The 18,092-nt window shown below is 49.6% G+C and overlaps 1 protein-coding gene across 1 annotated transcript in view; it reads left to right on the top strand.

The window, feature by feature from the left end:
- The first annotated feature begins 8,942 nt into the window (after nt 1-8,942).
- The window catches only part of LOC144891262 (extracellular calcium-sensing receptor-like), a 121,601-nt gene continuing 112,451 nt past the window's right edge, over nt 8,943-18,092 (top strand). Inside the window, exons 1-2 of the mRNA XM_078773678.1 lie at nt 8,943-9,194; nt 9,317-9,547. Of these exons, the coding sequence (XP_078629804.1) occupies nt 8,943-9,194; nt 9,317-9,547 (483 nt within the window). The remainder of the gene's footprint in view (nt 9,195-9,316; nt 9,548-18,092) is intronic.

Raw genomic sequence — 18,092 nt, 5'->3', positions numbered from 1 at the left:
TCCTGGACTCTGTGTCCTTTCCTCCTGACAAGGTGGAAAAGTTTCTGTCAACCCTCAACTCGGATTCTGCAACTGGACCTGACGGCATCAGCCCACGGGTCCTAAAATCCTGTTCTCCCGCTCTTTCACTCCCTGTCTCTGTTCTCTTCACCCTTTCTTTTGCTCAAGGTCATCTTCCATCTGCTTGGAAATCTGCCAACATCACCGCTTTGCACAAAAAAGGTGCAAAAACAGATCCCAGCAACTACAGACGAATCAGCCTTCTCCCAATTATCAGCAAAGTCATGGAATCCATCATTGCTTCAGATATGAAATCTTTCCTCTTCTCCAATGGCTTTATCTCTGATCATCAATTTGGTTTCAGACCTGGACACTCTACTCTGGACATGCTGCTTCTGCTTTCTCAACAATGGATGGAGGTACCCAATGCCAAACAGGAAATTAGAACAGTCTCCCTTGACATATCACATGCCTTCGATACTGTCTGGCACCCCGCTCTGCTCACCAAACTCTCCTCTTTTGGTATCCATGGAAATCTCCACGCATGGCTGGCGGACTTCCTCTCTAGTCGTAGTCAACGTGTGGCCCTAAATGGCTTTCTCTCATCTCCTCTTCCTGTTCAGGCTGGAGTTCCACAAGGCAGTGTTCTGGGCCCTGTGCTTTTTCTGGTCTTCATCAATGATCTCTCTGACTCTCTTGAAAATCCTCTGTATCTCTTTGCTGATGACTCTACTCTCTGTCGCTCCATTCTTCATCCCTCAGATTGGCAGTCTGCAGCCTCCTCACTCTCTGCAGACCTGGACAAAATCACAGACTGGGCAAACAAGTGGAACATGTCTTTCAATCCTGACAAATCTCACACTCTTACGATGTCTCTCCGAAAAGACCGACTGGACAACCCTCCCATCCACTTTCTGAATAATCCTCTCCAAGAAGTTCTGTCACTAAAGCTTTTGGGTCTCACTATCTGCCATGATCTTTCCTGGGAAAACCACATTTCAAATCTGGCCTCCAAAGCCAGTCGCCGACTGGGCATCCTCCGTCGTGCAAAGTCCTTCCTTGGCACACCTGAGCTCCTCACCACATACCAGGCTTTCATCCGCAGCTCAATGGAATACTGCTCTCCCCTCTGGGCTGGTGCTCCTGCCTCACACCTAGCTCGTCTTCACGCTGTTGAAACCAAAGCATTCAGAATCATTGGAATCTCCCGCGATGAAGCTAACTCCAAGGGCCTCTCACTCACTCACCGCAGGCAGGTTGGTGGTCTTTCCGTCTTCTACCGACTCCTCTCTGGCCTTGCCCCCCAGCTCTCTCTGGGCTCTGTCCCACAAATATTCCTACAGGTCGCACAAGATCTGCCTGAAACCCTCTCATGGTTAAACTGCCAAAATCAAGACTCTCTGCTCACCTTCACTCCTTCAATCCTCTTTTCTCCCACCTCTGGAACAAACTCCCTCACTCTCTTCAATCCCACTCCACCCTCCAGGTCTTTAAAACAGCTGTTCACCACCATCTCTTATCTTCCCCCATCCAAAACCTTGATCTTTTCTACCCCCGCTAATTTCACCCCAATTCCACGTTTTTGAAATACCAACTTATGTCCTGGAAGTCCTTGGTGTCCTTGTGTTTTATACTTCTCCCTCCCCCCCCCCCCCCCCGCCTTCCCACGCCTCCTCCCCCGAAGCCCTCTCCCTTCCACACATCTCCCTGCTCTCAAATGTCGTGTTTGTGTGCTTCCCCTTCTCTCCCCATCTTGTCTTCCGCTCCCTCTTTTTATATATTTTGTTTGTCTGGTTGATTTGTTTGTGAAGTAAATGTTAGCTCTTTCACGAGCCTCGATGCAGTATCCCCAAAAAAAAAAAAAATCAAATCAATTAACTCCATTCAATCTAATTTTGAATAATCAAACAACTCAGTTAGAGATTCTGATGAAATGGTGGTGGTTTATGTGTTCTGTGACCGAATTGATTAATAATTTAATTTTTTCATGATTATTATTTATTTATTTTCATGACTAATCATTTATTTATTTTCTTTCTCATTTGGCCAATATCTCAGGCACCTTTTGAGCTGGGAAGCTAATATTTGGACATGACAGTGACCAAGTGATGTGGCTATCAAGGATATTTTTGATTTATTGATTAATCATTTAATCGATCAATTATTTATTGATTAATCGATTAATAATTATTTATTGATTAATCAATTAATTATTTAATTTTTTATTAACGAGTTATTTAATTAAATTTCTAAAAGATACATCTTCGGATGAAGCACTAGTGGTTTAGTTATGCGATTAGCCAATTGATTAAGAAAATATTTTGTGATAATCTTTTATTGATTTTAATTATACAATTAATCAATCAATTAGTGTACACCTCTCCCTCCCAATGCAGCCTCTATGAGCTGCACTGCGGCATTGCCGGGCACCGGAGGCACCCCGGCAATGCCGCGCTGTAGGATATTTAAATATTTGCATGGGGGCGGTGTACTTTGAATGTATGTGTACTTGTTTGTATTATGATTAGTGTAAATAATGGCAACACAACAATTCAGGTACAGTCATTATCCTCAGCGAAAATAAGCCCATTCCTCAGTAAAAAAAAAACAATTCAAAAAAGAACCCCTCAGCACATACAGTCAGTCACCTGAAAAAGTAAGTACACCCCATGTAAAGTTTTGACTTTTTCAACATATTTCAACATACAGCTATTTGATCTTCATTTTTTTTTTTTTTTTTTTGTATACAAGATCGAGGCTCGTGTAAGAGCTAACATCAATCACAAAAAGACAAACTGACACATAAAACATAAGATAAAGGGACCGGGAGACAAGATGGGGAGGGAGAGGGAAGCACACAAGTACAACATTTGAGAGCAGGGACATCAAGAGATCTGTGGGAGGGAGAGGGCTTGGGGGAGGAGGCACGGGAAGGGGGGAAGGGGGTGGGAGAGGTATAAAACACATGGACACTACTCGGACTTCCAGGAAAGAAGTCGGAATTAAAAAAAAAAGTGGATCTGGGGTGAATTAACGGGGGTAGAAAAGATTAAGGTTTTAGATGGGGGAAGACAAGAGATGGTGGCAAACAGCTGTTTTTGGTGCAAAAAAAAAAAAAAAAAAAAAGTGTGCGGCATCACCATGCCTAGATCAAAATAGCTCTCTGAGGCCTTCAGGAAGAAGGTTATAGATGCCTACAAGTCTGGGAAGGGATTTAAAAAGATCTCCAAACAATTTGAAATCAATCATTCGACTGTTCGGATGATCATGTACAAGTGGAGAAGATTCCAAACAACTGCCAACTTGTTCAGGCCAGGCCGCCCCAGCAAGTTCAGCCCGGGAGCAGACCGCAAGATGGTGAAAGAAGTCTCTAAGAACCCCAGAATGTCATCATGGGACTTACAGGTAGCTCTTGCCACTGTTGATGTCAAAGTGCACGAGTCTACCATTAGAAAGAGGCTGCACAGATTTGATCTACATGGGAGGTGTGCCAGTAGGAAACCTTTTCTGTCCAGAAAGAACATCAGGGCAAGACTAAAGTTTGCCAATGAACACCTCGGCAAAGACCAGCACTTCTGGAACAATGTGCTTTGGACAGATGAGTCAAAGGTAGAGCTATTTGGCCACAGTACCAGATGACATGTTTGGCGAAAACCAAAGACAGCATTTGACCACAAGAACCTAACACCAACTGTAAAGCATGGTGGTGGAAATATTATGGTTTGGGGCAGCTTTGCTTCATCAGGGCCTGGGCAGCTCACCATCATAAGAATCCACAATGAATTCTTCATTGTACCAGAGGGTGCTTGAGGATAATGTGAGGCCATCTGTCGGAAAGTTGAAGCTCAACCGAAGGTGCACCTTGCAACATGACAATGACCCTAAACATACCTGTAAATCCACCAAGGAATGGCTGAAAAGAAAGAAATGGAAAAATTTCTCCCAGTCGATGTCAGAGACTGGCAGACAGTTATAAGAAACGCCTACTTGAGGTTGTTTCTGCCAAAGGGGGCAATACCACTTATTTGAGCCAAGGGTGTACTTACTTTTTCCACATGCGAAATTTGCATTCATGTTTATTTAAATTATACAACGGACTACAAAATGTAAATGTTTCATGATATTTGTTTTATTATATTGTGGCGGACACGAAAGCTCACTGGCATGATGGCATCATTCCGCGCACCAAGTGGGCGGCGGCCACGCCTGAGGGGTAGGCATGGCCTCGGGATATACACGGGGCACACAGCCCCGAGCAAGGCAGTGCTACAGTAGGGCTCTTTCAATAAAGACTCTTTTAATTCACCACGTTGTCCGCTTCCTCCTTGGTAAGCAAGTAGCGCGCGTAGCACCGCGCTTCATTTGGTGACCTCGACGTTGGATCAGCCGTCGCTGACCATCCGTACAAGCTATAGCAATGGCAATCAACGCGGTAAAGCTCCCTGAGTTCTGGGAGGCCCACGCCGAGCTCTGGGTCGTGCAAGCCGAAGCCCAGTTTCATGCCGTCGCGATGCGATACTACCACGTCGTCGCCGCCCTCGGGCCCGGCACAGCCGCCCGGGTCATATCTGTCCTGAGGAACCCGCCGGACGACCACAGGTACGAGGCTAACAAGCGTCTCCTCCTCGCCACGTTCGGCCTCATGGAGGACGCATGGGCCGACCACCTCCTGGACCTCCCCGAGCTCGGCGACACATGACCGTCGGTCCGAATGGACCATATGTTGTCGCTGCTGGGCGACGGAACCCCGGATTTTCTATTCCGAGCGCTATTTTGATGCCAGCTGCCGGCATGAGTATGCCTCGCGTTGGCCGGTTCCATGATAACGGAACCTCAAGCTCTCGCTGCCGAGGCCGACAAGTTATTCGCGGCTTTGGACACGCGGGTGAGTTTCGGTGTGGCCGTCGTGGCTCCCGGGGCTGCGCGCCCCTACTCCGAGCCCGAAACTGCTGCGGGTGACCACCCCTACTACGTGACGCACCGCGTGGCCGCTGAACCTCCTGCGGGTGACCACCCCTACTATGTGACGCACCGCGTGGCCGCTGAACCTCCTGCGGGTGACCACCCCTACTCCGAGGGGCACCTCGTGGCGGCTGCCACGCCATGCCCACCTCCGCCGCCGCAGAAAAAAACCGCAAGCCTGGTGCCGGTTTCACCCCAAGTTCGGCCACGACGCTTGGCAGTGTCGCCCGCCGTGCTCATTCGGCAGGTCGGGAAATGCCCAGGCCGGCCCTCGGTAGTGGCACTGAGTGCCGGCCGTTCAAACAGCCTACTGTTCATAACGGACACCTTGTCCGGGCGCCGTTACCTGTGCGACACGGGAGCACAGGTGAGTGTCGTTCCCGCCGGTACGTCCGACAAGCAAACCGCGGCCGGGGCCCCACGCCGCTTGCTGCCAACGGTACGTCCATACGCACATACGGAAAACCCTGCCTCTCTCTGCGGTTCGGAGGGCAGGTTTTCCAGTGGTCGTTCGTCACTGCCGACGTGCCCATGGCATTGCTTGGCGCGGACTTCCTGTGTGTAAATGGGCTGTTGGTGGACGTAAAGCACAGAAGGCTCGTCCAGGCCGAGACGTTCAGCTCGCTCGCTTGCACGCTGCCCGGCTCATTGAGCAGCTACCGAAGCGGCTCATCAAGCGGCTCGCCGAGTGGCTTGCTGAGCAGTTCGGTTCCGGCCAGGTTGATTTGTACGCTTCCGGCAGCGGACGAATTCACCCGTCTCCTCGCCGGCTTCCCGGCCCTCACGCGACCCACCTTCTCGGCGGGGGCCGTCAAGCACGGGGTGGAACACCACATCCCCACCGCCGGGCCACCGGTCTACGCCCGGGCACGCCGCCTCGAGCCGACGAAGCTCACGGTAGCTAAAGCGGAGTTCGCTACGCTGGAGCGGCTCGGCATCGTGCGGCGCTCCGAGAGTGCTTGGGCGTCGCCGCTCCACATCGTGCCAAAGCCCGGCGGGGGATGGCGACCGTGCGGGGACTACCGGCGCCTCAACGACGCCACCACCCCCGACCGCTACCCCGTCCCCCACATTCAGGACTTCTCCGCCCGGTTGGCGGGCATGTCCTTCTTTTCAAAGGTGGACCTCATAGGCGGCTACCATCAGGTCCCCGTCAGGCCGGAGGACATCCCGAAGACGGCCGTCATCATGCCATTCGGACTTTTCGAATTTCTTCGGATGCCCTTCGGGTTGAAAAATGCGGCTCAGGCGTTCCAGCGACTAATGGACAGCGTCTTGCGCGACTTGGATTTTGTGTACGTCTACCTGGACGACATCCTCGTCGCCAGCGCGTCCCGTGAAGAGCACCTCCACCATCTCCGCACGCTCTTCGAACGCCTGTGCCGGCATGGCCTCATCGTGAACCTCGCCACGTGCCGGTTCGGCGTCGCCGACATCGACTTTTTGGGGCACCGCGTCACCAGGCACGGGGCCGTCCCCCTGCCGTCAAGGTGGAGGCGGTGAAGGGGTTCCGCGCCCCCGCACGATCAAGGGGCTCCAGGAGTTCCTGGGCATGGAAAACTTTTACCATCGGTTCCTGCCCCGCATCGCCCAGCACCTGCGCCCCCTGCACGAGGCCATCCGAGGGAAGCCGGGCAAAGGTGACATTACCTGGACCGAGCAGATGGAAGCGGCGTTCGCGGGCGCGAAGCTCGCCTTGGCTAACGCCACCATGCTCGTGCACCCGGCGCCCGATGCACCGATCGCCCTCACCACCAACGCCTCGGACTACGCAGTGGGCGCGGTGCACGAGCAATGGGTGCGTGGTGCCTGGCAACCACTGGCGTTCTTCAGGCGGCAGCTTCACCCACCCGAACGCCGTTATAGTACCTTCGACCGCGAGTTGCTCGGGCTTCACCTGGCGGTCAGGCACTTCCGCCATCTGCTCGAGGGCCGTGCGTTCACGGCCTTCGTCGACCACAAGCCACTGGTCTTCGCGATGGGCAAGGTCGCCGAGCCGTGGTCGGCCCGGCAGCAGCGTCACCTCTCGGCCGTGTCCGAATATACGATGGACATCCGGCACGTCGCGGGGAAGGACAACCCGGTGGCGGATTGCCTTTCCCGGTCCGTCGCCCACACAGTCCACCTCGGCATCAACTATGCCCGGATGGCGGCGGACCAGGCCGCCGACCCCGGCGTCCAAGTCTTGCGGACCACTGTCACGGGCCTTTGCGTCGCCCAGGTGCCATTCGATGGCGCGGGCACGGCCCTCTTGTGCGACGTCTCCCTCAGGCGGCCTCACCCCATCGTGCCCGCGGGCTGGCAGCGCCAGGTTTTTGACGCCATCCACGGCCTGTCCCACCCGGGCACGAAGGCCTCCCAGAGGTTGGTCGCCGACAAGTTTGTCTGGCATGGCCTCCGGAAGGCCGTCCGTGGCTGGACCAGGACGTGCATCGCATGCCAGCGCGCGAAGGTGCACCGACACACCCGGGCCCCATTGGCCCCGTTTACGGTGCCGGAACGTACGTTCGACCACGTTCACGTGGACCTGGTGGGACCTCTGCCTACCTCGCGGGGTTTCACCCATGTTCTCACAATGGTGGACCGCACCACCCGGTGGCTGGAGGCCGTGCCTTTGGCGGCGACGATGGCGGCGGACGTCGCACAGGCGTTCATCGCAACCTGGGTCGCCCGGTTCGGCGCCCCCTCGTACATCTCATCCGACCGCGGCCCCCAGTTCACCTCGGAGCTCTGGGGGCGTGGGGGCTCGGGGTCCAGCTGCACCGAACCACGGCCCATCACCCCCAGGCCAACAGCCTGTGCGAGCGGTTCCACCGCTCGTTGAAGGCCGCACTCTGGGCCACCCTCCGCGACGGCGGCTGGGTCGACAGGCTCCCCTGGGTCCTGCTGGGCCTCCGGACGGCGCCCAAGGACGACGTGCACATATCCGTGGCGGAGTTGGTCTTCAGACAACTGCTGCGGGTGCCGGGCGAGTTCCTCCCCGACCCCACGGCACCATGGTCTGCAGCGCAGGAGCGCTCCGTGCTGCAGGAGACCGCCCGGCGGTTCGCCCCGGTGCCGACGGCGCACCACGGGCACCCACCTACGCACGTCGCCCTGGAGCTTCACACCGCGGAGTACGTCTTCGTCCGGCACGACGCCCACCGGACACCACTGCGGCCCCCGTACGATGGGCCTTTCCACGTGCTGGGGACCGGGGTGAAACATTTCACCTTGGACATCAGCGGTACTCCCGACCGCGTCTCCGTGGACCGCCTCAAGCCGGCCCACCTCGACGTGGACCACCCACTGCCGGTGGCTCGGCCCCCACGTTGGGGCCGCCCCCCTGCGGGCGGACCCCTTTCACCACCCGGCCCCGCCGGCACGCCGCCCCCCGGCCCCGCACCCATCCCGGTTGCAGCCGGAGGCATTCCAGCGGGCATCCCTGCACCCTGGACGCCACCAGTCGCCAGAGGGCGCTTCGGCCGGGTCATCCATTTGCCCCACAAACTGACCCTCCAGGTGCGCGGGAATTCTGGGGGGGGGCGCGTGTGGCAGACACGAAAGCTCACTGGCATGATGGCATCATTCCGCGCACCAAGTGGGTGGCGGCCACGCCCGAGGGGTAGGCGTGGCCTCGGGATATACACGGGGCACACAGCCCTGAGCACGGCAGTGCTAAAGTAGGGCTCTTTCAATAAAGGCTCTTTTAATTCACCGTGTTGTCTGCTTCCTCCTTGGTAAGCAAGTAGCGCACGTTGCACCGCGCTTCAATATCACCTTTATCTATCAATATTGTTGAAATGAAGATCAAATAGCTGTACGTTGAAATATGTTGAAAAGTCAAAACTTTACATGGGGTGTACTTACTTACTTTCACATACGTGACTGTATATAGAAGATAAGATATGTTTCATATATCACTAATTTTAAAACAACCAACTTATTTTTTCCCATGATGTGCAAGGTTGCAACCAAAACAACTACAATGGGCCACAACAATGGTGTTTGCAATTGAAGAAATAAACAAAGATGACTCAATCCTTCCTAATAACACATTAGGCTATGGAATTTATGATTCTTGTTTTTCAACTCAGAAAGTCCTGGAGTATGGCTTGAGGATCATGAAAGAAAATATTGAAACGGATGATTTATCAAAAGGATTTTGCTCACCCCATGTGATTATTGGACCTTACTCTTCACAACTTACTAAACACCTGAGTAATGTTCTCAGCTTGTTTTCATTCCCACAGGTATAATTCTTGAGATAAGAATGAAATATTTATTTGCATTTGCAATGCTTTCAGTTTTAACATCGTTGCAGTTCAGTGAAAATGCTAAAGGAAATTCTTGCATCTTTTCATAAACAATTCAGATAAGTTTTGGAGCAAGCTGCAAATGTCTGAGTGACAAGAAGACATACCGCTCCTTGATTCGCACATATCCAAGTGACATTTATCGGACATCTGCTGTTGTTGAGTTAGTTAAACATTTTGGATGGATCTACATCGGCACAATGAATATTGATGATGAATATGGGAAATATTCTGCAGCACAGTTTGCTGCAGCAACAGAGACAGAAAACCTTTGTTTAGCTTTTCGAGAAGTTTGGCCACAACTCTATGAGCTCAAAGATCTTTAAAACTAGGTGAGCCTGACCGCTGTAAGTGGGTTCGTCTGGTTCGTTGTGATGCTGGCACTGTTGTGATACACATATATAATATTGTTTACGTGTATGGGGGTAAGTGAAAGGATACCGTAGGGAAGGTAGGATTGTATAATTGTAGCATTGACCATGGACGAGGAGGAGAAACCTCGATGTACATTAAGTATGGAAACTGTAGCTTATGATTGTTTATGTGTCCTCACATGGGGGTGTGAGGGGGGGGGTTGGGAGGGAAGGGGAAGGGTGATGCAGTGATAATTAGCTATAGGGATTAAGGCCAATTTTCCCCTGGATGTGATTTTCCCTCTGTAATTTCCTTTTACATTTTGCTGACATGGCCGGCAATGAAAACTTCCTTGAAGCAACATTTACCACGCTGGCAAGAGGCCAGGCAGAGCTGGTTGGGCAAGCCCCGCCCCCCAATGGACCTAATGAGGAAAAAGGCCATGCCCCCGGAGTGGTGTGATTGTCGAGGTGGGGCGGGGACGTGGAGAAACAGCCAGCAGGCCATGCCCCTGAAGGTCATGAATGGATCAGAGGATGTGGGCCGAGCATGGGGTGATTTGGAATAGAGCTTCGCCATTCGTCGGTGTGACGTCATCGAGAAGCTTCTAGAAACGTTGGTGAGGAGACCGAACAAGGAGGCTGGCCAATTTGTTTTGTGCGCCTTTGAGAAGAGCTTTTGCTATATCGGAGTGAGGAGGATTTGGCGGCTGTGGTGCTCTTTGGGAAATCTGGGGGCCGTGTATGTCTTGCTGGCCAGGAATCAAGAAGAGGACATCTCTGTTGTTTGCTTTGTGCCTGGACGTTTCGACACACAGCGCCACGCCATTTTGGGTGCTTCGACACACGGGCCTATTGTCGGCCGGCATCACCTTGCACTGCCGGCCTCACCAAAATAACTCGTTGGATGAGCTAAATGCACGAAAAAGGAAACATCTTATTTTTATTATCTTTCCCCTTGTCTGTATTTGTGTCTGATTGGAGGATCCTCGAAGTAGCAAATTTTAGTTTATCTCAGCATTCATTTTATTACTTGATTTATTTTCATTAAAATCATTATTGTTGTCTTTTCATTTGTCGTGTTTCTTGGTTCATTTGCTCTCCCATAGACATTTTGTGAATTATAGTAAGATATATATATATATATATATATATATATATATATATATATATATATATATATATATATATATATATATATATATATATATATATATATATCGATATATATATATATATTTATATGTATATATGACTATATGTATATATATATATATATATATATATATATAAATATATATATATATTTATATGTATATATGACTATATGTATATATATATATATATATATATATATATATATATATATATATATATATATATATATATATATATATATATATGTATATATATATGTATATATATATATATATATATATATATATATATATATATATATATATATATATATATATATATATATATATATATATATATATATATATGTATGTATGTATGTATGTATGTATATATATATATATATATATATATATATATATATATATATATATATATATATATATATATATATATATACATACACATAGTGTTGAGCTGGGAGGGGAGGGTGTTCCATCATTGGTAGAGGCCCCTGTGAAGAGTTTGAGAAGATGGTATACAGTGGAGTTGAATGATGTGGGAAGAGTGGAGGAGGTCTGAAACAAGCTTTTGAGAGGTTTGAAGAGGATTGATGGATGTGGTTTTCCAGGTAAGTTGAAGGTATGGTGTTTGAAGTTTGGGTTGATGCCACGAGTATTGTGGCCATTGATGATGTATGATATTGCAATTGGGCATGTAGAGAGGATGGAGGTTGTGGTGAGTGGGTTTGTGAGGAGGTGGTTGGGAGTGCCACGCTGCTTGGCGAACATTGCCTTTTATGGTCAGGGTGGAAAACTCCAGTTTCCCTAGACATCATTAACCGAGGAGTTTAAGGTCGTGAGGGTGCAGGTGTTCATGATGTTGCGGGATTCAAGTGATGCAGTGCTAAAGAATGCTCTCCCAGAGAAGAAGGGACGTCGGAAGTGGAATGCAAGAGCAGAGGTGGAAGAGATGGAGGAGCGGTTGGGGTCATGGGGATGGCACAACATGGGAAGCATGGCTTGGGGTGGATGAAGCATGAGCGATGGGGAAAGGCATGTGTGAAAGAGAGGAGGAAGATGGTTGAGAGGGAGGTGAGAAGAAAGGAAGAGGAGGGGAGATATGTGTAAGCAGTCAGTCAGGCACAGCAAGGTGCTTGGACTAAGTGGGAAGGTGTGCAGGTGAGGATATTGAAGTGGCAAGAGATTTGGAGGATGGAGCCAATATTGTTGAATTTCCTGTTGTGGGCAACGTATGATGTGCTTCCGTCACCAGTAACCTTGAGATTGTGGGGGTTGTTGCAGGAGAAGAGATGTTATTTGTGTGGAGGTGTGGGAACGGTGCAGCATGCACTGAGTGCATGCTCAGTAGCATTGTCAGCAGGAAGATACAGGTGGCGACATGATCAGGTGCTGGCGGTGGTGGTGCAGATGGTGCAACAAGAGGTGCTGAGATCGAGAGAGAGAAGAGTGGAGAAGGAGACTGATGGGGGAGAGGTGTGGTTTGTCAAAGAGGGCCAAGTGGTAAGAGGTGGAAAGAGGAGGAGGTGGAAAGCAAGAGGGCTGTCAGATGCTTGTGATTGGCAGGTGGTGGCAGACCTAAAGCAACAATTGGTATTCCCAGAGGAGATCTGTGTGACAAGGTTGCGGCCTGACATTGTCATTTGGTCAAGTGCAACAAGACAGGTCATCTTAGGGGAGTTGTCGGTACCTTGGGAAGTGAACATGGAGGAGGTGCACGAGAGGAAGAGAGGAAAGTACAATGAGCTGGAGGCAGGGTGCCGGGAGAAGGGTTGGCGAGTTTCTTGTCAGCCATTTGAGGTGGGGTGTAGAGGGTATATTGGCAATTCCTTTTCTGCATTTCTTGCTCGGCGAGGAGTGTGTCGGACAGAAATAAGGAGGATGTGTGACAAGGTGGCCCAGGTTGCCTTGAAAGGCTCATTTTGGTTATGGAGGAAGTTTATGGAGGCACGTCGAACGGTGTCGGTTGGTTGTCTTTTTTTTCTTTTTTCTTTTTTTTTGTACCATTAGCATTTCTTATTGTGTGTATATGAGTGAGTGGGTGAGGGCGTGTGTTTTTAGATGAATTAATTTTTGCATGAGTGTGTGTTTTTGTGTGTTGAGTGGTGTATGATGTAAGGGTAGGTGGTTGGTTGGTTGGTGTTGTGTGTGTATGTGTGTGTGTATGTGTGTGTATGAATGATCTGGTGTGTTTTGTTGGTGAGAGGTGAAGGGTATAAAGGTAGGTGTTTGAGTGTTCCACCATGTTTTTTGGTGCTGTGGATTCTGGATGTGGAGGTGTTGTTGTTGTCCGCACTGGCTGGGGTTGGGGGTATGTACACATCCAGGTGCATTTGCTGCATCTAGATGTGTATGTGCCCCTGCTGGCCCATCTTAGCTTACTGTATCGAGGTTGAAGGGCCGAAACGTGAATTGCAGCAGGCTATTGTCACTGCATGGCAAGCGATTCCTGTCCAAACCTTGGCAAATCTCGTGAACAGCATGCCTCAACGTGTACGTGCTCTCCTGAATGCTTGTGGGGGTTACACGAAGTACTGAACTGTAATTTTACTATCCGTAATCCCAGTTGTAATTTAACTTTTGTTTTTGTTAAAAAAAATTTTGGCTAATGTGCAAAATAAAGAGATACTTCTGGAAAACGTACAGAAGTTTAACACAGTACTGTCCATGAATTGAGTTCGATATCAGTTTACATCACTTTCAAGGATCAATTTATTTGTTTCGAAATGTCAAATGTGGTTTTTGTTTCTTTTAAAGGTCACATTAACAAAATCTAGAATAATTTCAACATAATTCCAATGAACTTTTGGTTCTAAGTCATCTTGAAAAGTAAGTTCACCCCCACAAAAAAAATATTCCATATTAAATGCCGTCTGTATATATATATATATATATAGTGAAATATGGTGGAACAAATAAATAAACAATCATGGTGGAACACTCAAACACCCACTTCACCACTCACCAACAAAACACACCAGATCATTCAAACACACATACACACACATACACACACAACACCAACCAACCACCTACCCTTACAACATACACCACTCATCATACAAAAACACACACTCATGCAAAAATTCATTCATGCAAAAACACACACCCTAACCCTCTCACTCACTCACATACACAAAATAAAAAATAATAATAGTAACAAAAAAAAAAAACCCACACACAACCAACCTACACTGTTCGTCGTGCCTTCATAAACTTCGTCCATATCCAAAATGAGCCTTTCAAGGCAACCTGGGCCACCTTGTCACACATCCTCCTTCTTTCTGTCCCACACACTCCCAGCCTAGCAAGGAATGCAGAAAAGGTATTGCCAATATACCCTCTACACCCCACCTCAAATGGCTGACACGAAACTCGCCAACCCTTCTCCCAGCACTTTTTTTTTTTTTTTTTTTTTTTGTATACAAGATCGAGGCTCGTGAAAGAGCGAACATTAATCACACAGAAAGACAAACCGACACATAAAACATATAACATCGGGAGCGGTAGACAAGATGGGGAGAGAGGGGGAAGGACACAAACACAACATTTGAGAGCAGGGACCGAGAGACATGGAGACATCGAGAGATCTGAGAGAGGGCGAGGGCTTTGGGGGGGGGGGCATGGGAAGGGGGCGGTGGGAGAGGTATAAAACATATGGACACTGCCAGGACTTCCAGGAAAGAAGTTGGAATTTCAAACAAGGTGGATCTGGGGTGAATTAGCGGGGGTAGAAAAGATCAAGGTTTTGGATGGGGGAAGATAAGAGATGGTGGTGAACAGCTGTTTTAAAGATCTGGAGGGAGGAGTGGGATTGAAGGGAGTGAGGGAGTTTGTTCCAGAGGCGGGAGAAAAGAGGAATGAAAGAGGGAAGGTGAGCAGAGAGCCGAGATTTCGGCAGTTTAACCATCAGAGGGTTGCTGGCAGATCTTGTGCGACCTGTAGGAATATTTGGGGGACAGAGCACAGAGAGAGCTGGGGGTGCAAGGCCGGAGAGGAGTCGGTAGAAGACAGAAAGACCACCTACCTGCCTGCGGTGAGTGAGTGAAAGGCCCTCAGAGATAGCTTCATCGCGGGAGATTCCAATAATTCTGAAAGCTTTGGTTTCAACAGCGTGAAGCCGAGCTAGGTGTGAGGCAGGAGCACCAGCCCATAGGGGAGAACAGTATTCCATTGAGCTGCGGATGAAAGCCTTGTATGTGGTGAGGAGCTCAGGTGTGCCGAGGAAGGACTTCACACGATGGAGGATGCCCAGTCGGCGACTGGCTTTGGAGGCCAGCTTGGAAATGTGGTTTTCCCAAGAAAGATCATGGCAGATAGTGAGACCCAAAAGCTTGAGCGACAGAACTTCTTGGAGAGGATTGTTGAGAAAGTAGATGGGAGGGTTGTCCAGTCGATCTTTTCGGAGAGACATAGTAAAAGTGTGAGATTTGTCAGGATTGAAAGACATGTTCCACTTGTTTGACCAGTCTGTGATTTTGTCCAAGTCTTCAGAGAGTGAGGAGGCTGCAGACTGCCGATCTCAGGGAAGAGGAATGGAGCGGCAGAGAGTGGAGACATCAGCAAAGAGATAGAGAGGATTTTCAAGAGAGTCAGAGAGATCATTGATGAAGACCAGAAAAAGCACGGGGCCCAGAACACTGCCTTGGGGAACTCCAGCCTGAACAGGAAGAGGAGATGAGAGAAACCCATTCAGGGCCACACGTTGACGACGACTAGAGAGGAAGTCCGCCAGCCATGCGTGGAGATTACCATGGATACCAAAGGAGGAGAGTTTGGTGAGCAGAGCGGGGTGCCAGACCGTGTCGAAGGCACGTGATATGTCGAGGGAGACAGCTCTAATTTCCTGTTTGGCATTGAGGACCTCCATCCATTGTTGAGACAGCAGAAGCAGCATGTCCAGAGTAGAGTGACCTGGTCTGAAACCAAATTGATGATCAGAGATCAAGCCATTGGAGAAGAGGAAAGATTTCATATCCGAAGCAATGATGGAATCCATGACTTTGCTGATAATTGGGAGAAGGCTGATTGGTCTGTAGTTGCTAGGATCTGTTTTTGCACCTTTTTTGTGCAAAGCGGTGATGTTGGCTGATTTCCAAGCAGATGGCAGTTGACCTTGAGCAAAAGAGACGGTGAAGAGAACAGAGGGAGGGTGAGATAGAGCAGCAGAGCAGGATTTTAGGACCTGTGGGCTGATGCTGTCGGGTCCAGTTGCAGAATCAGAGTCAAGGGTTGAAAGAAACTTTCCACCTTGTCAGTAGGAAAGGACACGGAGTCCAGGAGCAGCAGGGTACGACTGGGTATGGTGGGTACAGAGAGGGATGGGTTTGGGACACAAGATTTAGAGGCAAACACAGATTTGAGGCATTCAGCTTTTTCACGTGCGGAGTCAGCTGTGTAGCCATTTGAGGTAAGGGAGGGGATGGAGGGGGAACAAACACCAGAAACGCATTTGACCAGACGCCACCAGGATTTGGAAGAGGGAGACAGATAAGAGAGTTCGGTCTTGAGAATGGAGAGATATTGTTTCCTGGCTCTTCTGAGCACTCTACCTCCAGCTCACTGTACTTTCCTCTCTTCCTCTCATGCACCTCCTCCATGTTCTATTCCCAAGGTACAGACAATTCTCATAAGATGACCTGTCTTGTTGCACCTGACCAAATGACAATGTCAGGCTGCAACCTTGTCACACAGATCTCCTCTGGGAATACCAATTGTGGCTTTAGGTCTGCCACCACCTGCCAATCACAAGCATCTGACAGCCCTCTTGCTTTGCACCTCCCTCTCTTTCCACCTCTTACCACTTGGCCCTCTTTGACAAACCACACCTCTCCCCCATCAGTCTCCTTCTCCACTCTTCTCTCTCTCGACCTCAGCACCTCTTGTTGCATCATCTGCACCACCACTGCCAGCACCTGATCATGTCGCCACCTGTATTGTCCTGCTGCCAATGCTACTGAACATGCACTCAGTGCATGCTGCACCGTTCCCACACCTCCACACAAATAACATCTCTCTTCTTGCAACAACCCCCACAATCTCAAGTTTACTGGTGATGGAAGCACATCATACGTTGTCCACAACAGGAAATTCAATAATATTGGCTCCATCCTCCAAATCTCTTGCCACTTCAACATCCTCACCCGCACACCTTCCCACCAAGTCCAGGCACCTTGCTGTGCCTGACCGACTGCTTTCACATATCTCCCCTCCTCTTCCTTTCTTCTCACCTCCCTCTCAACCATCTTCCTCCTCTCTTTCACACATGCCTTTCCCCATCGCTCATGCTTTATCCACCCCAAGCCATGCTTCCCGTGCTGTACCATCCCCATGACCTCCTCCTGTTGCAACCGCTCCTCCATCTCATCCACCTCTGCTCTTCCATTCCACTTCCAACTTCCTTCTTCACTGGGAGAGCATTTTTTACCACTGCATCACTTGAATCCCGCAACATCATGAACTCCCGCACCCTCACCACCTTAAACTCCTCGGTTAATGATGTCAAGGGACACTGGAGTTTTCCACCCTGACCATGAAATGCAATGTTCGTCAAACAGCGTGGCACTCCCAACCACCTCCTCACAAACCCGCTCACCACAACCTCCATCCTCTCTGCATGCCCAATCGCAATATCATGCATCATCAATGGCCACAATACTCGTGGCAGCAATCCAAACTTCAAACACCATACCTTCAACTTACCTGGAAAACCACATCCATCAATCCCCTCCAAACCTCTCAAAAGCTTGTTTCTGACCTCCTCCCCTCTTCCCACATAATTCAACTCCACTGTATACCATCTTCCCAAACTCTTCACAGGGGCCTCCACCAATGATGGAACCACCTCCCCTCCCAGCTCAAACCTGTGCATGTTATCCACCACTCCTCATCTCACGACCACACTCATCGACTTTCTTGCTTCAAATCCCATTCGTGCCCTCCCCATCAACCTTTCCAGTCGTCCCAGTACCTCTACTGCTGCATCAGCAGACTGTTGGACAACTGTCAGGTCATCCATGAAAGCAAACATCACTGGTAACCTCTGACCAGGGGCTGGCTCCACTTCTCTCCCATGTCTACTCACCACACGTATCAACAACTCCATAACCAGCACAAACAAAATAGGGGAGATGGTACATCCCATCGGGATCCCCACTTCCAACTTCTGCCACTCTGTTGCATAGGACTGTGTCGCAAACCGCATCCAAAACTGATCATAATATGCCATCAAAAAATCCCTAAATCTCCGTGGCACCCAAAATAAATCCATGGCATACCTGATCAAGGCATGCGGCACTGACCCATATGCATTCTCCAAATCCAGC

Source organism: Myxine glutinosa, chromosome 3 (genome assembly GCF_964187855.1).
Source record: "Myxine glutinosa chromosome 3, kmMyxGlut1.1, whole genome shotgun sequence".
NCBI classification, from domain to species: domain Eukaryota; kingdom Metazoa; phylum Chordata; class Myxini; order Myxiniformes; family Myxinidae; genus Myxine; species Myxine glutinosa.
The sequence above is the reverse complement of the archived record's forward strand: the minus strand, read 5'-3'. Positions and strand labels throughout refer to the sequence as shown.